The 20380-nt window shown below is 50.3% G+C and overlaps 1 protein-coding gene across 1 annotated transcript; it reads left to right on the top strand.

The window, feature by feature from the left end:
- Positions 1-1241: 1241 nt before the first annotated feature.
- LOC308175237 (uncharacterized protein) lies at positions 1242-5151 on the top strand (the record flags this gene model as incomplete). The annotated part of the gene is made up of 3 exons (XM_080550943.1): positions 1242-1379; positions 2054-2460; positions 5037-5151. 3 exons carry the CDS (start codon positions 1242-1244, stop codon positions 5149-5151), a joined length of 660 nt encoding a protein of 219 aa, XP_080407069.1.
- Between the last annotated feature and the right edge of the window lie 15229 nt (positions 5152-20380).

Raw genomic sequence — 20380 nt, 5'->3', positions numbered from 1 at the left:
CGTATGGGTTAGTTAGTGTTAGTTATTTTCTTTGTTCTTCTCGGCTCCACAGCCATCAGACTTATGTGTCGGCTGTTGGCCAGCAGGGAGGATAAAGAGGGATGATGGGGGTGGAGGGATGATGGGGGGGTGGAGGGATGGAGGGATGATGGGGGGTGGAGGGATGATGGGGGGGTGGAGGGATGGAGGGATGATGGGGGGTGGAGGGATGATGGGGGGGTGGAGGGATGATGGAGGGATGATGGGGGGAGGGATGATGGGGGGTGGAGGGATGGAGGGATGAAGGTGAAGGGAGGGATGGAGGGATGATGGGGGGGGAGGGATGGAGGGATGATGGGGGATGGAGGGATGGAGGGATGAAGGGAGGGATGATGGGGGGTGGAGGGATGGAGGGATGAAGGGAGGGATGGAGGGATGATGGGGGGGGAGGGATGGAGGGATGATGGGAGGGATGATGGGGGATGGAGGGATGAAGGGAGGGATGATGGGGGGATGGAGGGATGGAGGGATGAAGGGAGGGATGATGGGGGATGGAGGGATGATGGGGGAGGGAGGGATGGGGGATGATGGAGGGATGGGGGGATGGGGTGGGAGGGATGGAGGATGATGGGGGGATGGGGGGATGAGGGATGGAGGGATGATGGGGGGGAGGGAGGGATGGGGGGATGATGGAGGGATGGGGGGGAGGGGTGGAGGGATGATGGGGGGTGGAGGGATGGAGGGATGATGGGGGGTGGAGGGATGGAGGGGGTGGGAGGGATGGAGGGGGTGGGAGGGATGGAGGGGGTGGGAGGGATGGAGGGGGTGGAGGGATGGAGGGATGATGGGGGTGGAGGGATGGAGGGGGTGGAGGGATGGAGGGATGATGGGGGGTGGAGGGATGGAGGGATGATGGGGGGTGGAGGGATGATGGGGGGTGGAGGGATGGAGGGGGTGGAGGGATGGAGGGGGTGGGAGGGATGGAGGGGGTGGAGGGATGATGGGGGTGGAGGGATGATGGGGGTGGAGGGATGGAGGGGGTGGAGGGATGGAGGGATGATGGGGGGTGGAGGGATGATGGGGGTGGAGGGATGGAGGGATGGAGGGGGTGGGAGGGATGGAGGGGGTGGGAGGATGGAGGGGGTGGGAGGGATGGAGGGATGGAGGGATGATGGGGGTGGAGGGATGGAGGGATGATGGGGGGTGGAGGGATGGAGGGATGATGGGGGGTGGAGGGATGGAGGGATGATGGGGGTGGAGGGATGGAGAGGGGGTTGATTACCGTCCCAGAGGAGGGTGAGGAGGGGCCCAGACCGCCCAGCCAGGCCACCTCACAAAGACTCTTTAGAAATGTGGTTCTGTTCCCCTCTGTCCTGCCAAGCCCTCTGATCCTGGCCTGGGTGTGTGTGTGTGCTTTCGTTTGTGTGTGTGTGTGTGTGTGTGCGTGTGTGTGTGTATGCTTTCGTTTGCGTGTGTGTGTGTGTGTCTGTGTGTGCGTGTGTGTGTGTATGCTTTCGTTTGTGTGTGTGTGTGTATGCTTTCGTTTGTGTGTGTGTGTGTGCGTGTGTCTGTGTGTGCATGTGTATGCTTTGGTTTGTTTGTGTGTGTGTGTGTGTATGCTTTCGTTTGTGTGTGTGTGTGTGTGTGTGTGTGTGTGTGTGTGTGTGTGTCCAGGTGTTCTCCCCCAGACGTGGCCTGTGGCCCCGGGTCGGCGTGGGACCCGGCCAGCTGCCTGTGTGTTGCCATGGAGACCAGCGCCTTCTCCGAGAGAGAGCTGGGTGAGTGTGTGTGTGTGTGTGTGTGTGTGTGTGTGTGCCAGCTTGTAGCTTCTCAACTACCTGTTGTTGCTCCTCTGGATGTAAATGTGCTTCTCAAGGTCACTTTTCTCTTTTCTCTCTCCTCCCCTCCCCTCCTCTCCTCTCCTCCTCTCCCCTCTCCCTTCCTCCTCCTCCTCCTCTCCTCTCCCCCCCCCCTCTCCCTCTCCCCCCCTCCTCTCCTCTCCTCCTCTCCCCTCCCCCCCCCTCCCCTCCTCCTCTCCTCTCCTCCTCCTCTCCCCTCTCTTCTCCCCCCTCAGAGCCCCTGGAGTCGGCCCTGCTGGCTCTGTGCGGTCCCAACAAGGTCCTGGGGGGTGGGGGTGGGGGGGGCCGGGGGGGCAGGGGGGGTGCAGGGGGGGGGGCGGGGCAGCTGTGAGTGCCGCTGTCGCAACGGCCTGACGGAGGGCAGCTGTGGGCCGGGGTGGAGACTGGATCAGGAGAGCTGTGAGTGTCTGTGCGACCCCCCCCCCGGGGACCAGCAGCCCCCCCACATGGCCCCCCTGTGCCCCCCCGGCCAGCGCTGGGACCCCCAGCTGTGCGGGTGTGTGTGCCGGGCGGCCTGCCCCCGCGCCCAGCCCCTGAACCCCGACACCTGCCTGTGCCAGTGCAGGGAGAGCCCCCACACCTGCCTGCTGCAGGGCCGCAGGTTCAACGCACACACCTGCAGGTGAGGAGAGACACGGACGCACGGACGCACGCACGCTCACACACACACACCCACACACACACACGGACGCTCACACACACACTCACACACGGATGCTCACACACACACTCACACACACACACACACACACCTGCAGGTTAGGAGAGACGGACGCACGGACGCATGCACACACAGACACACACACACACACACACACCTGCAGGTTAGGACAGACGGACGGACACACACTCACACACACACACACACACACACAGCTCCCAGGGTGGGCCGGGGCCATTTAGAAGTTGAGGCTTTGATCTGTCGTTGCTTCCTGTGTCCCAGGGGTGAAAGGTCACAGACAGACCACAGGCCCACTTCCTCAGAGCCTTATATTCATTCATTCATTCATTCATTCATTCAAACCTTTATTTAAACTCGTAAGTTACTGAGGTTGCCCTCATTTACAGCAGCAACGAGTGAACAAAAGAGAACCAACAATACAAGTCATAAACAGAATGGAAATTAAACCAAAATATAAAACAAACAAAAAACATTACTAAGAAATGTACAACATCATTTAAAAACAGTTACAAGAAGTGACACAGAGGGGAAAAACCAAGTTCTTAAAATCATTGAGTGATGGGAGAGTGACCAGTTTCAGAGAATTCTGAATAGAGTTCCAAGTATTAGCAGCATCATAAGCGTAGGCTGTCCTACCCAGCTTAGTAGACATTTGAGGGACCGTACAAACCAACCACTCGCTGGAGCGTGTTTGATAGGAAGAAACATTCCAGTCCAACAGGGAAGTGATATAGGGGGGGAGTTTGCCTGAAATCCCCTTAAATATGAATTGATACCAGTGATAATCTCGGCGGGCTGCGAGAGATGTCCAGCCAACCGTATCATATAAGACACAGTGGTGAGTGTTATATTTGTCTTGAGTGATGAATCTGAGTGCAGAGTGGTATACCGAATCCAGAGCCTTTAAGGTAGTGACAGCCCCGTGACGATAGATCACGTCTCCATAGTCCAGTACAGACATAAAAACAGATTCAATTACTCTCTTTCTACATGGAGCGCAGACCTCTGTTCCTAGAACTGTGATGTCACCATCTGACCCTGAGGGGGGGAGAGAGAGGGAGCCTGGGAACTATGGCCTTGACATGGGTTCTATGGCTGACTGGGAACATGGCTTCTATGAGTAAACATGTTCTATCTTTGCACTCAATCTAATCTCAGGACCCTCCTTTCATGACTTGTCCTAGATATGTGGTGTTCTACCACCCAGAATCCTCACATGTTCTAAATCACATCAGGATAAGCTAGTATGAAGATGTTTTGCAGTTTTTCTGTGTAGGAGGAGGCAGGCTAATTTACAAGACGCGCCAACTAGTGGTCATGTGACCCCGCGAGGCGGCTCTTATAGTAGGTAACATAGACACGGCTGTTCTAGTGTTAACAGAGGCTAACGCTAACTCCATAGGGATTCTGTTTTGAAGTTTGTAGGAGGAGCCAGGCTAATTTACAAGACGGCCAACTAGTGGTCGCTGTGTGTAAATAGCAGCTTCCCGTTGTAAAGACTGTGGTCATTTGACCCCCGAGGCGGGGTGAGGGGTGAGGGCGTGAGGGTGGACCGTGGCGTGCGATCTCCCCACATCCTGTTGACGCTCTGGAGGAGGAAGCTGTGTGTCCCCCCGGCCCACGGGGAACCTGGGAAACAGCTTTTCCCAGAGAGCAACATTCCCTACACACACACACACACACACACACACACACACACACACACCCGCCTGTGATCAGAGGGGCCGCCGGGAAACACACACATGGGAGACACACACACACACATGGGAGATACACACACACACACAAACACATTCATGGAAAACACACACACACACACACACACATACACACACACATACACACACACACACACACACTGTGATCAGAGGGCCACCGGGAAACACACAAATGGGAGACACACACACACACATGGAGACACACACACATTCATGGGAAACACACACACACACACACACACATGGGAGGGAGACACACACACACACACACATGGGAGACACACACACACACACACACACACACATGGGAAGGCAGGCAGCTGGTAGGGTCCCACGCTAGCCCTGGACACCCTGGGACATCTGGTCAAGAACACCTGGAGACACACACACACACACACACACACACACACACACACACACGCAATGCGGTAAAGTAGGTAAGAGTTGAAACTCTTGTAACAGTGTATAACTTTCTCTCTCCCTCCCTCCCTCCCCCCCTCCCTCCCTCCCTCTCCCCTCCCTCCCTCCCTCCCTCCCTCCCCCTCCCTCCTTTCCCTCCCTCCCTCCTTCCCTCCCTCCCACTCCCTCCCCCTCCCCTCTCCCTCCCCCTCCCCTCCTTCTCCCTCCCTCCTTCCCTCCCCCTCCCCTCTCCCTCCCTTCCTCCACCCTCCCTCCCTTCCCTCCCTCCCCCTCTCCCCTCCCCCTCCCTCCCTCCCCCTCCCCTCCCTCCCTTCCTCCCCCTCCCTCCCCCTCCCCTCCCTCCCTTCCTCCACCCTCCCTCCCCTCCCCCTCCCCCAGCTGTTACCGCCTCCCCTGCCGGCGTCCCCAGCGGGCGTGTCAGGCTGGGTTCTACTACAGCCACTACGTCTGCCAGTGCATCCCTGTACACATGAGGCCCGGCCAGTGGAACTGACCAGCTGGGGGGGAGAACTAGGGTCCAGTCCCCCCTCTCTGTCCTGGAGGACAAGATTCCAGTCCCCCCCTCTCTGTCCTGAAGAACAAGGTTCCAGGCCCCCTCTCTGTCCTGGAGGACAAGGTTCCAGTCCCCCCTCTCTGTCCTGGAGGACATAGTTCCAGTCCCCCCTCTCTGTCCTGGAGGACAAGGTTCCAGTCTCCCCTCTCTGTCCTGGAGAACAAGGTTCCAGTCCCCCCTCTCTGTCCTGGAGGACAAGGTTCCAGTCCCCCTCTCTGTCCTGGAGGACAAGGTTCCAGTCCCCGCTCTCTGTCCTGGAGGACAAGGTTCCAGTCCCCCTCTCTGTCCTGGAGGACAAGGTTCCAGTCCCCCCTCTCTGTCCTGGAGGACAAGGTTCCAGTCCCCCTTCTCTGTCCTGGGAGAGACAAGGTTCCAGTCCCCCCTCTCTGTCCTGGAGGACAAGGTTCCAGTCCCCCTCTCTGTCCTGGAGGACAAGGTTCCAGTCCCCCCTCTCTGTCCAGTGAGACAAGGTTCCAGTCCCCCTCTCTGTCCTGGGAGAGACAAGGTTCCAGTCCCCCCTCTCTGTCCTGGAGGACAAGGTTCCAGTCCCCCTCTCTGTCCAGTGAGACAAGATTCCAGTCCCCCTCTCTGTCCAGGGAGAGACAAGGTTCCAGTCCCCCCGTCTCTGTCTTGAAGGACAAGGTTCCAGTCCCCCTCTCTGTCCTGGAGGACAAGGTTCCAGTCCCCCCTCTCTGTCCAGTGAGACAAGGTTCCAGTCCCCCTCTCTGTCCAAGGAGAGACAAGGTTCCAGTCCCCCCTCTCTGTCTTGAAGAACAAGGTTCCAGTCCCCCCTCTCTGTGTTTTACCCAACATCCTGTCTCTCTCTGCCTCGGGGACCAGCAAGGCTCTCTTCCGCCCCTACAGGCCGTCCAACAGACTGCAAGGCGCTGTGTCTCTCACCCCCGCCCCCCCCCCCCCCCCCCAGGAGGCGACACACACCCGGCTGTGACGCCTCTCCTCCAACGCCACCAACCACACAGACACACACACACACACACCCCTTTTGGGGGGAGTTCTTTTTTTCTTCTTTTTGGTGTGACCCTTTAACCTGGGACCTTCAGGCGGTAGGGGACCTACACCCCCCCACCCCCCCCCCCCCCTTCCTCCACGGACCGCTGGTCGTGTAGCGGAGGTGGTTCAGAGACACACTCTCCTGCCTGCGCCTTCTAGGCCCAAACGTAGCCCTGCTGCGGACCCTGAGGACTCGCTCTGGGTAGAGCGGTCCACGTCCGTGGGCGAGGGTTCAAACCCCGGATCAAACCCCCGCTGACCCCGACCCCGGCCAGCCAGGATGACACGGCGGTTCTGTGCTGGCCAGGACCAGAAATGCAGACTGTCAGAACTGTTCTAGTCGGCTGTTCTTCACCCGAACACCCCCAGAAGAACGACGAGAAGGACTAAGAACTGATCCTTTGTGTTTTTTTTTTCTTTTTTTTCTCCAATGTCAATAAAATAGCATAGAATGAAGCCAGTTCCTTTTCAACAGTCAGAACGGGTTGTTGACGACGTGTGTTAATCATATTATCCATGTTACGATTGATGTTTATGTGTCTACCTGCAGACAGTCTATACAATAAACAGTCTATACAACCGTCTATACAATAAACAGTCCATAGAACAGACAATTGTATAATAATATAATATATGCCTTTTATCCAAAGCCGACTTACATTGCAGTGAGTGCGTACACACCAGCTGGACCTTACATACGCACACTCAGCCAACACTTTATTAGCACACACCATCACACCACCTGAATGAATGAGAAGGTGTACAGTGTTCCTAATAAAGTGTTCAGTGAGCAGGTTGTCCTCTACAGCCACTGTTGTGTACAGACACACACAGACACACAACACACACACACACACACAAACACACTGTTGTGAACACTACAAACAGCCTCATCCAGGATGTCCTCTAAAGACACTGTTGTGTACAGACACACACAGACACAGACACAGACACACACACAGACACAGACACACACCACACACTGTTGTGTACACTACAAACAGCCTCTTCCAGGAAACAAGGTCAGGGACATTCACCCCCCCACCACCTCCGACCCATGCCATGGTGATGATGGCATCTTTGGGAGACGGCCTGCTCTGTCCCATGCCGTGGTGATGATGTCATCTTTGGGAGACGGCCTGCTCTGTCCCATGCCGTGGTGATGATGTCATCTTTGGGAGACGGTCTGCTCTGTCCCATGTTGTGGTGATGATGTCATCTTAGGGAGACGGCCTGTGGAAAGGAGGAACATAGACAGACATTCTAGAACCTTCCAGATATTCTACTGTGTGACGTCACGTGTTGTGTGAGCCAGTAGAGAGGGTAAATGAACGTGTTTGTGTGAGCCAGTAGAGAGGGTAAATGAACGTGTTTGTGTTTGTAACGTCTTTATAATGTTGTATTTAAAAATACAAAGTACTGATGAAAAGAACTGTGATTGGGTTTGGTAGATGTGTGCATTGTGTGTTTTGAAAAGTTTGACACTTTGTGTTAATTAAAAGAATGTGTTTAGATATGTGTGTGTGTGTGTGTGTGTGTGTGTGTGTGTGTGTGTGTGTGTGTGTGTAGGAGGGGGCATTGAGTTTGGCAATGGAGCATGGGAACCTGATACACACCAGCACTGTAGCGTGTCAACAGTCTCCTATCACAAAAAGAAAACACATAAAAAAATGGTAAAAACACACACACAAACACAGAGACACACACTCACACACACAGACACACACACACAGACTCACACACTCACACACACACACACACAGACACGCACTCAAACACACAGACACACACACTCACTCACACAGACACCCACACCCACACACACACACTCACACAGACATCCACACCCACACACACTCACACAGAGACACACACTCACACACAGACACACTCTCACACACACACGCACACACACACACAGACACACACACACTCTCACACACACACACACACACACACACACCACACACACACTCACACACATACACACACACACACACACTCACACACACACACACAGACACACACACACACACACACACACACAAAGACACTCACACACACACACACACACACACTCACCCCTGCAGAGGAACCGTACCCGAGCGCTGGTCTCAGATTCCTCCTCTCCCTCCCCCTCCCTCCCTCCCTCTCCTTCCCTCCCCCCTCCCCCCTCCCCCTCCCTACTCCCTCCCCCTCCCTCCTCCTCTCCCTCACCCCTCCTCTCCCTCCCTCCTCCTCTCCCTCCCCCTCCCCTCCCTCCCCCCTCCCTCCTCCTCTCCCTCCCCCTCCCTCCTCCTCTCCCTCCCTCCCCCCTCCTCCCCCTCCCTCCTCCTCTCCCTCCCTCCCCCCTCCCTCCTCCTCTCCCTCCCTCCCCCTGCCCTCCCCTCTCCCTCCCTCCCCCTCCCTCCCCCTGCCCTCCCTCCTCCTCCTCCCTCCCCCCTCCCTCCTCCTCTCCCTCCCTCCCCTGCCCTCCCTCCTCCTCCTCCCTCCCCTCCCCCCTCCTCCCTCCCACCTCCCTCCCTCCCCCTGCCCTCCCTCCTCCTCTCCCTCCCTCCCTCTGCCCTCCCTCCCCCTGCCCTCCCCCTCCGAGTCCTCCCCTCCACATGTGTTTGGAACAATAAACATCTTATCCAGGTCAACACTGACAGATCCTGTTCCAGCCTGGCTGGCGTGTGTGTGTGTGTGTTGTGTGTGTGTGTGTGTGAGTGTGTCTGTGTGTGTGAGTGCGTGTGCGAGTGTGTGAGTGCGTGTGCGAGTGTGTGTGAGTGTGTGCGAGAGTGTGTGTGAGTGTGTGCGAGAGTGTGTGAGAGTGTGTGTGTGTATATGTGTGTGTATGTGTGTGTATGTGTGTGTATACGTGTGTATGTGTGTGTGTGTGTGGTATACATGTGTGTATGTGTGTGTGTGTGTGTGTGTGCTAGCCTGGTGGCTGGTAGAGAGCCTAGGCTAACATACAGCATCCCTAAAGTCTGATGCGTGTGTGAGTGTGTGTGCGTGCGTGCGAGCATGCGTGCGTGAGTGAGTGTGTGTGTGTGTGTGTGTGTGTGTGTGTGTGTGTGTGTGTCGTGCGTGTGTGTGTGTGTGTGTGTGCGTGCGTGCGTGCCTCTCTTTGATGTCTCTAGTTTCTAGGTCGGTTCAGAGCCGTGCAGGTATGTTGTGTCTGCCTCCACCTGCCCTCATTAAGTAAACATGGCCTGTGTGTGTGTGTGTGTGTGTGTGTTGTATTATTATGGATACAAACATCCACGCCACATCAATTCAGCAGGGCTCTGTCATCCCTGAGCGCCTGTCTGTGATTGGCTGTCGCATCGGATGTTTTCTCATGCCAGTGGCGCTGCGACACGCCCCCTTCCTGGGATTAGCCCCTCTCCACTTCCTGGTCTGCTGTGATTGGCTGCTCCTCGGACGAAGACCGCATGGTCGAATTCCGACGACGTTGCCAATAACTTCCCGCCGACAGACAGAGACACACACACACAGAGACACAGACACAGAGACACACACACACACACACACACAGGCGAGTGTGTGCTTGTTCAGGTGTAATCCACCTCAGATGCAAATCCTGAGGTCAGGTGACTCCCCACTCCTCTGTACATGTGTTTCCTCTGGTCCTGGCCTCTGTGTGTGTGTGTGTGTGTGTGTGTGTGTGTGTGTGTGTGCGTGCGTGCGTGCGTGCGTGTATTGTGTCGTGTTGACAGCCTTATATAATCCTCTCAGCAGATGTTTACCAGGCCGAACCTCAGACCTAAGGCCTGTGTGTGTGTGTGTGTGTGTGTGTGTGTGTGTGTGGCCAAACCTAACCATGTTTACACAAAACAACAACAGCGTCAACACAGAGCTGGGGCCCGTTCCACTAAACGAGATTATCTTCTAAGCCTCGATAAAGTTTTAATCGGCGATAATGTTAGCTTGCGTTCGGTTCCATCAATGTGGCTCAAATAATTCGCTGCTTGGTTGAGCTCCTTCTGAGTCAGATATAATTAGCCTGGTCGCGAGCAGGCTAAAAGACTGGCTAAAGTAATACGTGCGTCAAAAAAGGCTCACAGGCGGAAACTACATCCCGAAAGACAGTTCCTCAAGTGTCTTTTAGGAAATATTAGTTCCCACTTCACACGAGATAGATAGATAGATTGGTTGACTGTGTGATAGATAGATAATTTGATATTTTGAAAGTGTGATCGATCGATAGATAGTTTGATTGTGTGATAGATAACTTGATATTTTGAAAGTGTGATAGATAGATCAATAAATAAAAGAGTGTAAAAAAAAAAGTAATTGTTTCAACTTGCATTGCTGTCATCACAGTGGTCTGACTGGCGCAGTGGTTAAGGCAGCCAGCTAGAGTTCCAAAGGTTGCGGGTTTGAGACTTGACTAAGTCATTCATTTATTTATTTTTACATTTAACCTAAGATTTCATGCAAAGGCTTCAAACACCATTGTAATTGTGTCAGTTCTTGTAAATTAGCCTGCACCATAATTTTATAGCCTACATACTTTTTTAGATGAGATTTTAGATTAGATTCAGACAACGAAATGCAGTAAAAAGTGTGTCCGAAGAGGGATTTGAACCACCGTCTTAAAAAGACGAATAGATACTATGGCAGCGGTCGATACCACTAGGCCATCGTGACAATATGACTGTATGTAGCCTGCTGCTGATATCACCACAGTAGTAAAATTCATTTTCAATTTATTAAAATAAAATAAAAACTGGGGCTAGTATAACCTACGCATTTAATCGGTCAGCAATTTCTTGCCAAACCATTTCCCTCGCCTTGTTAATTGCGGCAGTATTGCACTATTTTACATCTTATTTTTCCGTCTTCATAAAGATCAATAATTCGGAATGCTGCGCAAATGTAGGACCCCTGCAGAGTGGAGTATCTTCATTTCAACAGATCGACCCTTCGGGGCTCTTTATGTCTGCGTGCACGCGCCCATATCGAAGATTTGTAAGCCGGTGTTCTGTGAACACTCATCACACAAGCCTGATCCTCGTTCGAGGAATCACCTGAGGCTTGAATTCCAATCCCGAGTTGCCTGATCGCCTGATTTATGTCAATCGCCGATATACTAAGCCACCTTTAGTGGAACGGCCCCCAGGTCTTCCCAGGGTGGGGCCCTGAGGGGGGGGGGGGGGGGGGTGAGGAGGGGGGGGAGAGGGGTGAGGAGAGGGGTGAGGAGGGGGGAGGAGGAGAGGGGGGAGGAGGAAAGGGGTGTGGAGGGGTGAGGAGGAAAGGGGTGAGGAGGGGGAGGAGAGGGGTGAGGAGGGGGGAGGAGGGGGGGAGGAGGAAAGGGGTGAGGAGGGGGGTGAGGAGGGGGGTGAGGAGGGGGGTGAGGAGGGGGAGGAGAGGGGTGAGGAGGGGTGAGGAGGGGGGTGAGGAGGGGGAGGAGAGGGGTGAGGAGAGGGGTGAGGGAGGTGATGGGGGGAGGCTACAGAGTGCTCAGGTGGACGTGTGGTAGACGGCTCAGTGTGCCGCGTTCACTCTCAACCAATCAGATGTGTCTCTGACCAGGTCACATGTTAGCGAGGCCGGCTAGCAATTAGAAAGGTCGCTGGTTCGATCCCCACCTCAGGAGGGAGCTGCATGTGAACTGGTAACTGGAGGGTTGCTGGCAGCATATCTAAGGTGTCTAACACTGACTATGGCTGACCCTGTGACCTAGAGCAAAACAAACACATTTGGTTGTCGCCTGTGCAGTGACAGAAAGGTTGAATCTAATCTAATCATATGTGACACAGTCTGATCATTTGGTCCGCAACCGATCAAAATGTTCAGACTTTTCTTTCGAAACACGGAAGTACGTTTCAACGTTGTTGAGAATCACAACACAAACTCGCTAGTCGAGCCAAAACACTGCAACAACGCAATGGATTGGGTGAGTAATCCCCACTGCTACCTAGTTAACTAGAACACTACTTTACATTGTTACCTAGTTAACTACAACACTACACTACTTTACATTGTTACCTAGTTAACTACAACACTACTTTACATTGTTACCTAGTTAACTAGAACACTACTTTACATTGTTACCTAGTTAACTAGAACACTACTTTACATTGTTACCTAGTTAACTAGAACACTACTTTACATTGTTACCTATAGTTAACTAGAACACTACTTTACATTGTTACCTAGTTAACTAGAACACTACTTTACATTGTTACCTAGTTAACTAGAACACTACTTTACATTGTTACCTAGTTAACTACAACACTACTTTACATTGTTACCTAGTTAACTACAACACTACTTTACATTGTTACCTAGTTAACTAGAACACTACTTTACATTGTTACCTAGTTAACTACAACACTACTTTACATTGTTACCTAGTTAACTAGAACACTACTTTACATTGTTACCTAGTTAACTACAACACTACTTTACATTGTTACCTAGTTAACTGCAACACTACTTTACATTGTTACCTAGTTAACTGCAACACTACTTTACATTGTTACCTAGTTAACTAGAACACTACTTTACATTGTTACCTAGTTAACTAGATCACTACTTTACATTGTTACCTAGTTAACTAGAACACTACTTTACATTGTTACCTAGTTAACTACAACACTACTTTACATTGTTACCTAGTTAACTACAACACTACTTTACATTGTTACCTAGTTAACTAGAACACTACTTTACATTGTTACCTAGTTAACTAGAACACTACTTTACATTGTTACCTAGTTAACTAGAACACTACTTTACATTGTTACCTAGTTAACTAGAACACTACTTTACATTGTTACCTAGTTAACTAGAACACTACTTTACATTGTTACCTAGTTAACTACAACACTACTTTACATTGTTACCTAGTTAACTAGAACACTACTTTACATTGTTACCTAGTTAACTAGAACACTACTTTACATTGTTACCTAGTTAACTAGAACACTACTTTACATTGTTACCTAGTTAACGGCAACACTACTTTACATTGTTACCTAGTTAACTACAACACTACTTTACATTGTTACCTAGTTAACTAGAACACTACTTTACATTGTTACCTAGTTAACTAGAACACTACTTTACATTGTTACCTAGTTAACGGCAACACTACTTTACATTGTTACCTAGTTAACTACAACACTACTTTACATTGTTACCTAGTTAACTACAACACTACTTTACATTGTTACCTAGTTAACTACAACACTACTTTACATTGTTACCTAGTTAACTACAACACTACTTTACATTGTTACCTGGCTAAACGACACCATCTTGTACTCCGCGGTAGGCTTGGTGAGAAGACGCGAGGAGGCGGCCTCATTATATCTACGAAGGACAGCTGGTGCTTAAACACAAAAACTGTAAGTAGCCACTGCTCCCCAGACCTGGAATACTTGACTGTTAAATGCCGACCCACATACCTCCCGAGGGAATTCAATGCAGTGTACATAACATCTGTTTACATTGCGCCTAACGCGGCTGGTAGCTTAGCATTGGCGCGGCTACATGACGTCATCAGTAGTGGACAGAGCGCAGACCCACAGGCAGTTCATATAATCGCCTGGGACTTTAATCATGCTGACCTGAAGGTAGTACTACCGAAGTTCTATCAGCATGTTAAATGTGCAACAAGCGGAGAAAAAACACTGGATAAGGTATACACCAACATCAAGCTTGCTTACAAGGCTAGACCGCTAGCTCATCTAGGCATGTCTGACCATGTGTCAATCCTCCTGATCCCAGCCTACACTCCCATGAGGAAAAGTGCTCCCATCACCACTAAGACTGTCAGAACCTGGCCAGCAGGGTCCGCTCCACTGCAGATCTGCCTGAATGACACCTCATGGCAGGAATATGAGCATGAGGACCTGGAACAGTTCACGTCATCGGTTCTGAACCACATAGTGAACTGCACCAACTCAGCCACCGTGGACAAACGCGTCCGGGTCTACCCCAACACGAAGCCATGGATGACTGGGAAGGTCCAAAAACTGATCAAGGAGAGGGACAACGCCTTCCCCTTCGCAGGGAGGGGCACACTGCTGTACAGCACCACCAGGGCTAACCTAAAGCGCGGCATCCGGGAGGCCAAGGCAGACCACAGAGAGAAGATTGAGGAATGCTTCCTGAGCAACGACTCCAGGCGGGTGTGGCAGGGGGTTCAGCAGATGACAAACTTCAGAGCCAACAGGCTCACAGCCGCAGAGGACGACCCCCTGCTGGCGGAAAAGCTGAACTCCTTCTACGCCCGGTTCGACGAGGGGCGAACGGAGGTAACCACAACACAAACACCACTCTCTCCAGCTCTCAGCAGCCTCACCCTCACAGAGCATGACGGCGCTACCGATCCCTGGCCACCAAAACATCCCGGTTCAAAAACAGTTTTTTCCCCTCTGCCATAAGGACTCTCAATACCTGACTCACTGCACTGTATAAATTGTAAATTGTAAATTCTGTCTTGTCTTGTGGTTATGTGTGTTTCATGTCCATGTAATAGTCATGTAAAATGTGTGTATGTTTTTTGACACTGCTTTTTGAGCTGTACCGAAAACAAATTCCACCGACCTAGGTCGTGTGGTCATTAAACTATTCATTCATTCATTCATTCATGAAGTGAGACGCGTGCTGAAGGCATCCATCGTAAAGTTTGCAGACGGCACCACCGTGGTGGGCTGCATCTCGGGGGGGGACGAGGCGGCCGTACAGGGATGAGGTAGAGCAGCTGAGCAAGCTGTGCAAGGTTAACAACCTGCTGCTGAACCAGTCAAAGACCCAGGAAATCATCGTGGACTTCAGGAGGAAAAAATCTGAGGTCCAGCCCCTGCTCATCGACGGAGGGAGCGTGGAGAGAGTCTCAACCCTCCGATTCCTGGGGGTGCACATACAGGATGACCTGTCCTGGAAGAACAACACAGCAGCCATCATCAAGAAGGCACAAGGCACTTCTTCCTGAGAGTCCTCAGGAAAGACCACATCAGACAGGAGATGCTGGTGGCCTTCTACCGCTGCGCAGTGGAGAGCATCCTCACCTACTGCATCTGCAACTGGTTCTCCAGCTGCACAGCCGCAGAGAGGAATGCGCTACAGAGAGTCGTGAGAACGGCCCAGAAGATCACCGGCGCCCCCCTCCCCTCTCTGGAAGAGCTGTACAACACACGCTGCCTCAGGAAGGCCTCCAAGATCTCCAGAGACCCATCCCACCCTGGGTACGAACACTTTGCTCGGCTGCCCTCGAACAGGCGGTACAGGACCATGGCTGCAAGGACAAACAGACTGAAGCACAGCTTCTACCCCAGGGCCATCCAGGCCCTGAACACAGCAAAGACCTAGGTTCTGGGCCCTGGACAGTCTGGACGGATTGATGGCAGCTGCTGGATTGAAAATCAGGTGTAGTGCTGAGGCACAAATGTGTACATTTCAAGCCTGCAAACTGCGACACTTTAAATGAATGTGCAATAACACTATGTGCAATATGACAACCCTAGGGTACATAAGGTTGCAGAGAATAGGAAATGTTAGAATAGGTATAGCATAGCATAGAGTACAGCACAGTGCTTTATTTGTACAGTATAGTATAGTGGATAGTGTACATAGCCTTTATTTATGTAAACCAGCTCCTTTCCCTTCTTCTTTTTTTTCTTTTTTTTTTCTTTCCTAGCACCAGGGGAGCCACCCCTCCCAAATTTCGTTGTTTGGTACCTGTACTATAGCAATGACAATAAAGACCATTCATTCATTCATTCATTCATTGTTACCTAGTTAACTACAACACTACTTTACATTGTTAGCAGCCTCACAAAACAAGCTGTGTTAGTTGACTAGAGACAGAAATGTATTCACATCTTTCGAAAAGAAAAGTCAGATCATTACATCTGATGCCGACATGCGAACCAAAGCATTAGAACGCGTCTCATATCATGCCAGTGTCTAGGCCACATGGGAGAAACAGACCTACGCTGCCCTCTGCTGGTGAGTCAGTGCCTAACTAACTAACTCACTCCGTTAAGCTCATCAAAACAGGAGCTTTCTACATAATGGTTAGAAATAATAAATAAGGAACTTACCTCAACCTAGACACATATCCTCCTGTGTGCTACCTACCTACCTCCCCCCAATCTAATCCTCATATTTTAAGGACGACATGTTCTCCATCCTTTAATAATAATTATTATTATTAGTAGTAACCATTTCCAGTCCCGTGGTCACATTGTAGTCTGTGGAGACCTCAACGCCAGGACAGGACGAGAACACTCTCAGCAAACAGGGTGACAAACACCTACCAGGAGGTGGTAACATCCCCTCCCCAATATGCCCCCCCAGACACAGCTACGACAAGGCAACAAACAAACATGGATCACAACTCCTACAGCTCTGTCATTCACTGGGACTGTCCATAGTCAACGGTAGGCTTGGAGGAGACTCCTATGGTAGGAACACCTACAGCTCCTCTCTGGGTAACAGTGCAGTAGGCTACTTCAGCGCTGACCTCAGCCTGGTGTCTCTCAGACACCCCTGTCAGACCACAGCAGAACCACAGTCCACCTGAACAGACCAACACCCAATCATGAAGTATCAAACCCAACCAAACTACACACTATTACCCTGACCCCTCCCTCCTCGCCCGGGAACTTCAGGACAGTGTGTTCATTTAAATCAGGGTTCCTACAAGTTACTAACCCAAACAACTCAAATTTAAGACCTTTTTAGACCTCTGAATATAATTTTAGACCTGTTCGCAACACCATATGATAGCTTTTTGTCTTCCTCGAGGTGATGAAATTAGGGATTTCACTGCCATACTGACAAAAAAGGAAGCGAATTGGCATTTCTTTGGTTCCAGCTTGATTCATTTCCGCGTAAATAGATGTGGTCGGACTGATTTCCTTACAGGGTCTAATTTTTAAGACCTAGCACCTCATTTTTAGGCTGAATAACTGAAATTCAAGACCCTTTTAGGCCTTGAAATTTGGTTTGCTGGATTTTCTTTCTTTTTTAAAGTAATTTTTTTCTGAGTGGGGCAGTCCCACTCAAATGTTTCATTTTATTGACAGATACAGTAGAGATTTAGACAGGAAGGATGGGTGAGAGAGAAAGGAGGGATGACATGCAGGATATGTCCTCGGCCGGAATCGAACCGGGGACCCTGCGGTTACATGGTCAACGCTTAACCCGCTACGCCACCTAAGCGCCCCAGGTTTGCTGGATTTTAAGGCTTTTTAAGACCAGCGCGGGAACCCATGTTAAATACAACGTTATTACAACTTTGCAGTTTTTCCAGAGAAGATAAAAGAGATCAGGGGGATGTATTCAATCTGTATGATTCAATCATCTGTATGATTCAATCATTCAGGTAGAGCAAGATCACAGAAACCAACAGGAAGACTGTTGGATGCAACGTGTAACTCTGGGGGGTGTTCCATCAACATCACTAAAGGACAATACAGGCTTATTTTGATTTTCTCGCGAGACTTAAAAACAATTTAAAAATATGTTTTTTGGGGATAAATCACGCAGGATTGATCAAAATAAGCCTGGATTATTTAGCCACATTGATGGAACACCCCCCTGGTCTGGAGAGTAGAGAGTATTCAACAGTAACTCTTGCCCGGAGCAAGTAAAAAGTAAAAAATTCGCCGGGTTTGTTTGCGCGAGCCCGACGACGCTGCTGGATCCTGGATCTGTGTGTCGGTGTGCAGGAAGAACAACAGGCGGCGCAGGCGCCAGACCAGACTAGATGATCGTGGAGTGAAGATATTATTAAAGCATACGCGCCTGTCGATCACCCGTCGCATCGCGTACGCTTTAATAATATCTTCACTCACGATCATCTAGTCTGGTCTGGCGCCTGCTGTTCTGTTGTGCGTTACTGTCGAACCCTGAATTAGTTTACTAACTTATTCAACTAATCAAGTACAAAGCAATTATGATTTGTACTTGATTAGTTGAATCAGGTGTGCTGGTGGTGGAACACATCAAATATGTGGAGAGGCTGGGGGTCCCCCAGGAGAGGGCTGGGGGTCCCCGAGGAGAGGTCTGGGGGTCCCCGAGGAGAGGGCTGGGGGTCCCCGAGGAGAGGTCTGGGGGTCCCCGAGGAGAGGGCTGGGGGTCCCCGAGGAGAGGGCTGGGGGTCCCCGAGGAGAGGTTTGAGAACCACTGGTTTACATCAACAGAAAGGTGAGTCTACCAAGACAAACACATCAACACCACCCAGACGTTTTCAAACACAGATATGGTTTATTTGGTGGTGTGTATCTGACACACGGGCGTTAGAGGCCGGGGGAGGTAGAACACACAGGCGTTAGAGGCCGGGGGAGGTAGAACACACAGGCGTTAGAGGCCGGGGGAGGTAGAACACACAGGCGTTAGAGGCCGGGGGAGGTAGAACACACGGGCGTTAGAGGCCGGGGGAGGTAGAACATCGGAGGACAGGATCACTATTCAATACCGTTCCTCACTCCATGCATTCCACTGAGGCCGTCCTCCGATTCCTACCTCCAGTAGCCTCCCCTGGTACACTACAGCCTCCCCTGGCCGCGAAGGCCACAGTCGTTGCCATGGTGATTGATATGATGGTCGTGACGCCATTTGATAATAAGGAGATCTTTCTTGGTCACGTGGCCGGAAATTATATATTGATGACTCAGAGAGAAGGTTGAATCGTAATCATTGTATTAGGCAGATCTGGGTTGCATTCCCATGTACAGATGTTTCCAAGGCAGCATGCTCTGTTAAGTCCAAACTTCAAGCATGGCTACGACATGGCTGGTGCCGAGCCTGGCTGTGGCATAGAGATGCCAAGCATAGTACTGATGTTTGTTACAGCTTATATACAGTTCTCAGAGAGGGAAATAGCTTTACCTCGTAACTTACAATATTGACATTAGTTCCCATACATGGCTCTATCCTGTGTTCATGCTGCTCTGCTTTGCTGCTGACCACTGGGCTAAGGCTCCTATGTCCTTTAGAGTTAAACTGGTCTCACTGTTACTTGATATGGTATGTGCCTGCTCCTAAAGAATGTTGTTTACTACTGAGAGAGTGGGCACACCTAAAATATGTTTAAGGTTAAACAATGAGTATTGCAATATTTGATAGGCACACAACATTTTGGCATAGTCACACAAAAACGCATCATATCAGCTCACTCTTTTTTTTCCCCATGATGTAAGATTAATTTGACTGGTAAATTATTTCTATTGAAAAACATGTGGAGTTCTTAACAAAGTCAATGAATGGCCACATCAGAAATAAATTAGGCATCGGTTCCATCATACAAAGTACATTATATGTCAATATAACAATGTCTGGAAGTAGATCTTCAATCAAAGGAACGGCCTTGTGTTTCTGGTAACAAGGAGTGCTATTTGATTCTTTGATGGTCATCAGTCTTGCACGTGTTCTTGCCTCTGTTCACAGCGTTAATAGGTTTTATTAACTTAAGACAATTTTAGCATTATCATTACACTACACCCCTCCTTTTCTTGACTTAAGTCTATAAAATCTTATAAAAAAGGCTCTCCATCAATGGATTGTGGAATTAACCTGCTCAGAAACAGTTGGAAACAAAAATACAGATGTTAAGCATACGTTTGTTAATTGGGTTATCTGGACTGTTGTTCCCGTCCCTTAGAATTCCTAGAAGAAAGTTTGTAAGTTCATGCCATGAGTAGTGTGTGCATGGTATTTGTATGTTGAATTCAGCTGTTTACTGCTGATGACACTGTTAGTTGCGTGCGTCAGTACAATTGAACAATTACGACTACATAAAAGTATGTGTAAGTCTCTCTTGTCATCATCATGTCTCTGTCTTAAATCATAAGAATTAACATTTCCATTGTTTGTCACATTGAAATGTCATTAGTTTGTCTCATTTCTCTTGTTTCATCCGGCAATAGCTTCCTTCAGCATCTGCAACATTCTCTCCCCACTTCTGCAATGGTTAACTTAGACCAGATCTTTCTCTGAGTCCTTCGCTCAATGTCTCTTGATTTCCTTGATTCTGTCAGGAAATAGAATCGACAGGCATTGTCAGAATACATTCCAGGTCTTTCTTGCTGAATTGTGTTTTCTCCATCAGAAATGTCCTCCTTTGATGTTTCACAGTCTTAGAGTCTTAATGCGTATTTCTCTGTTCACTAAATCAATCAAAATGTTATATGTCTGCTGAATCAACACA

The sequence above is a fragment of the Nansenia antarctica genome (genome assembly GCF_963989245.1).
Source record: "Nansenia antarctica genome assembly, contig: SCAFFOLD_222, whole genome shotgun sequence".
Taxonomy (NCBI): Eukaryota; Metazoa; Chordata; class Actinopteri; order Argentiniformes; family Microstomatidae; genus Nansenia; species Nansenia antarctica.
The sequence above is the reverse complement of the archived record's forward strand: the minus strand, read 5'-3'. Positions and strand labels throughout refer to the sequence as shown.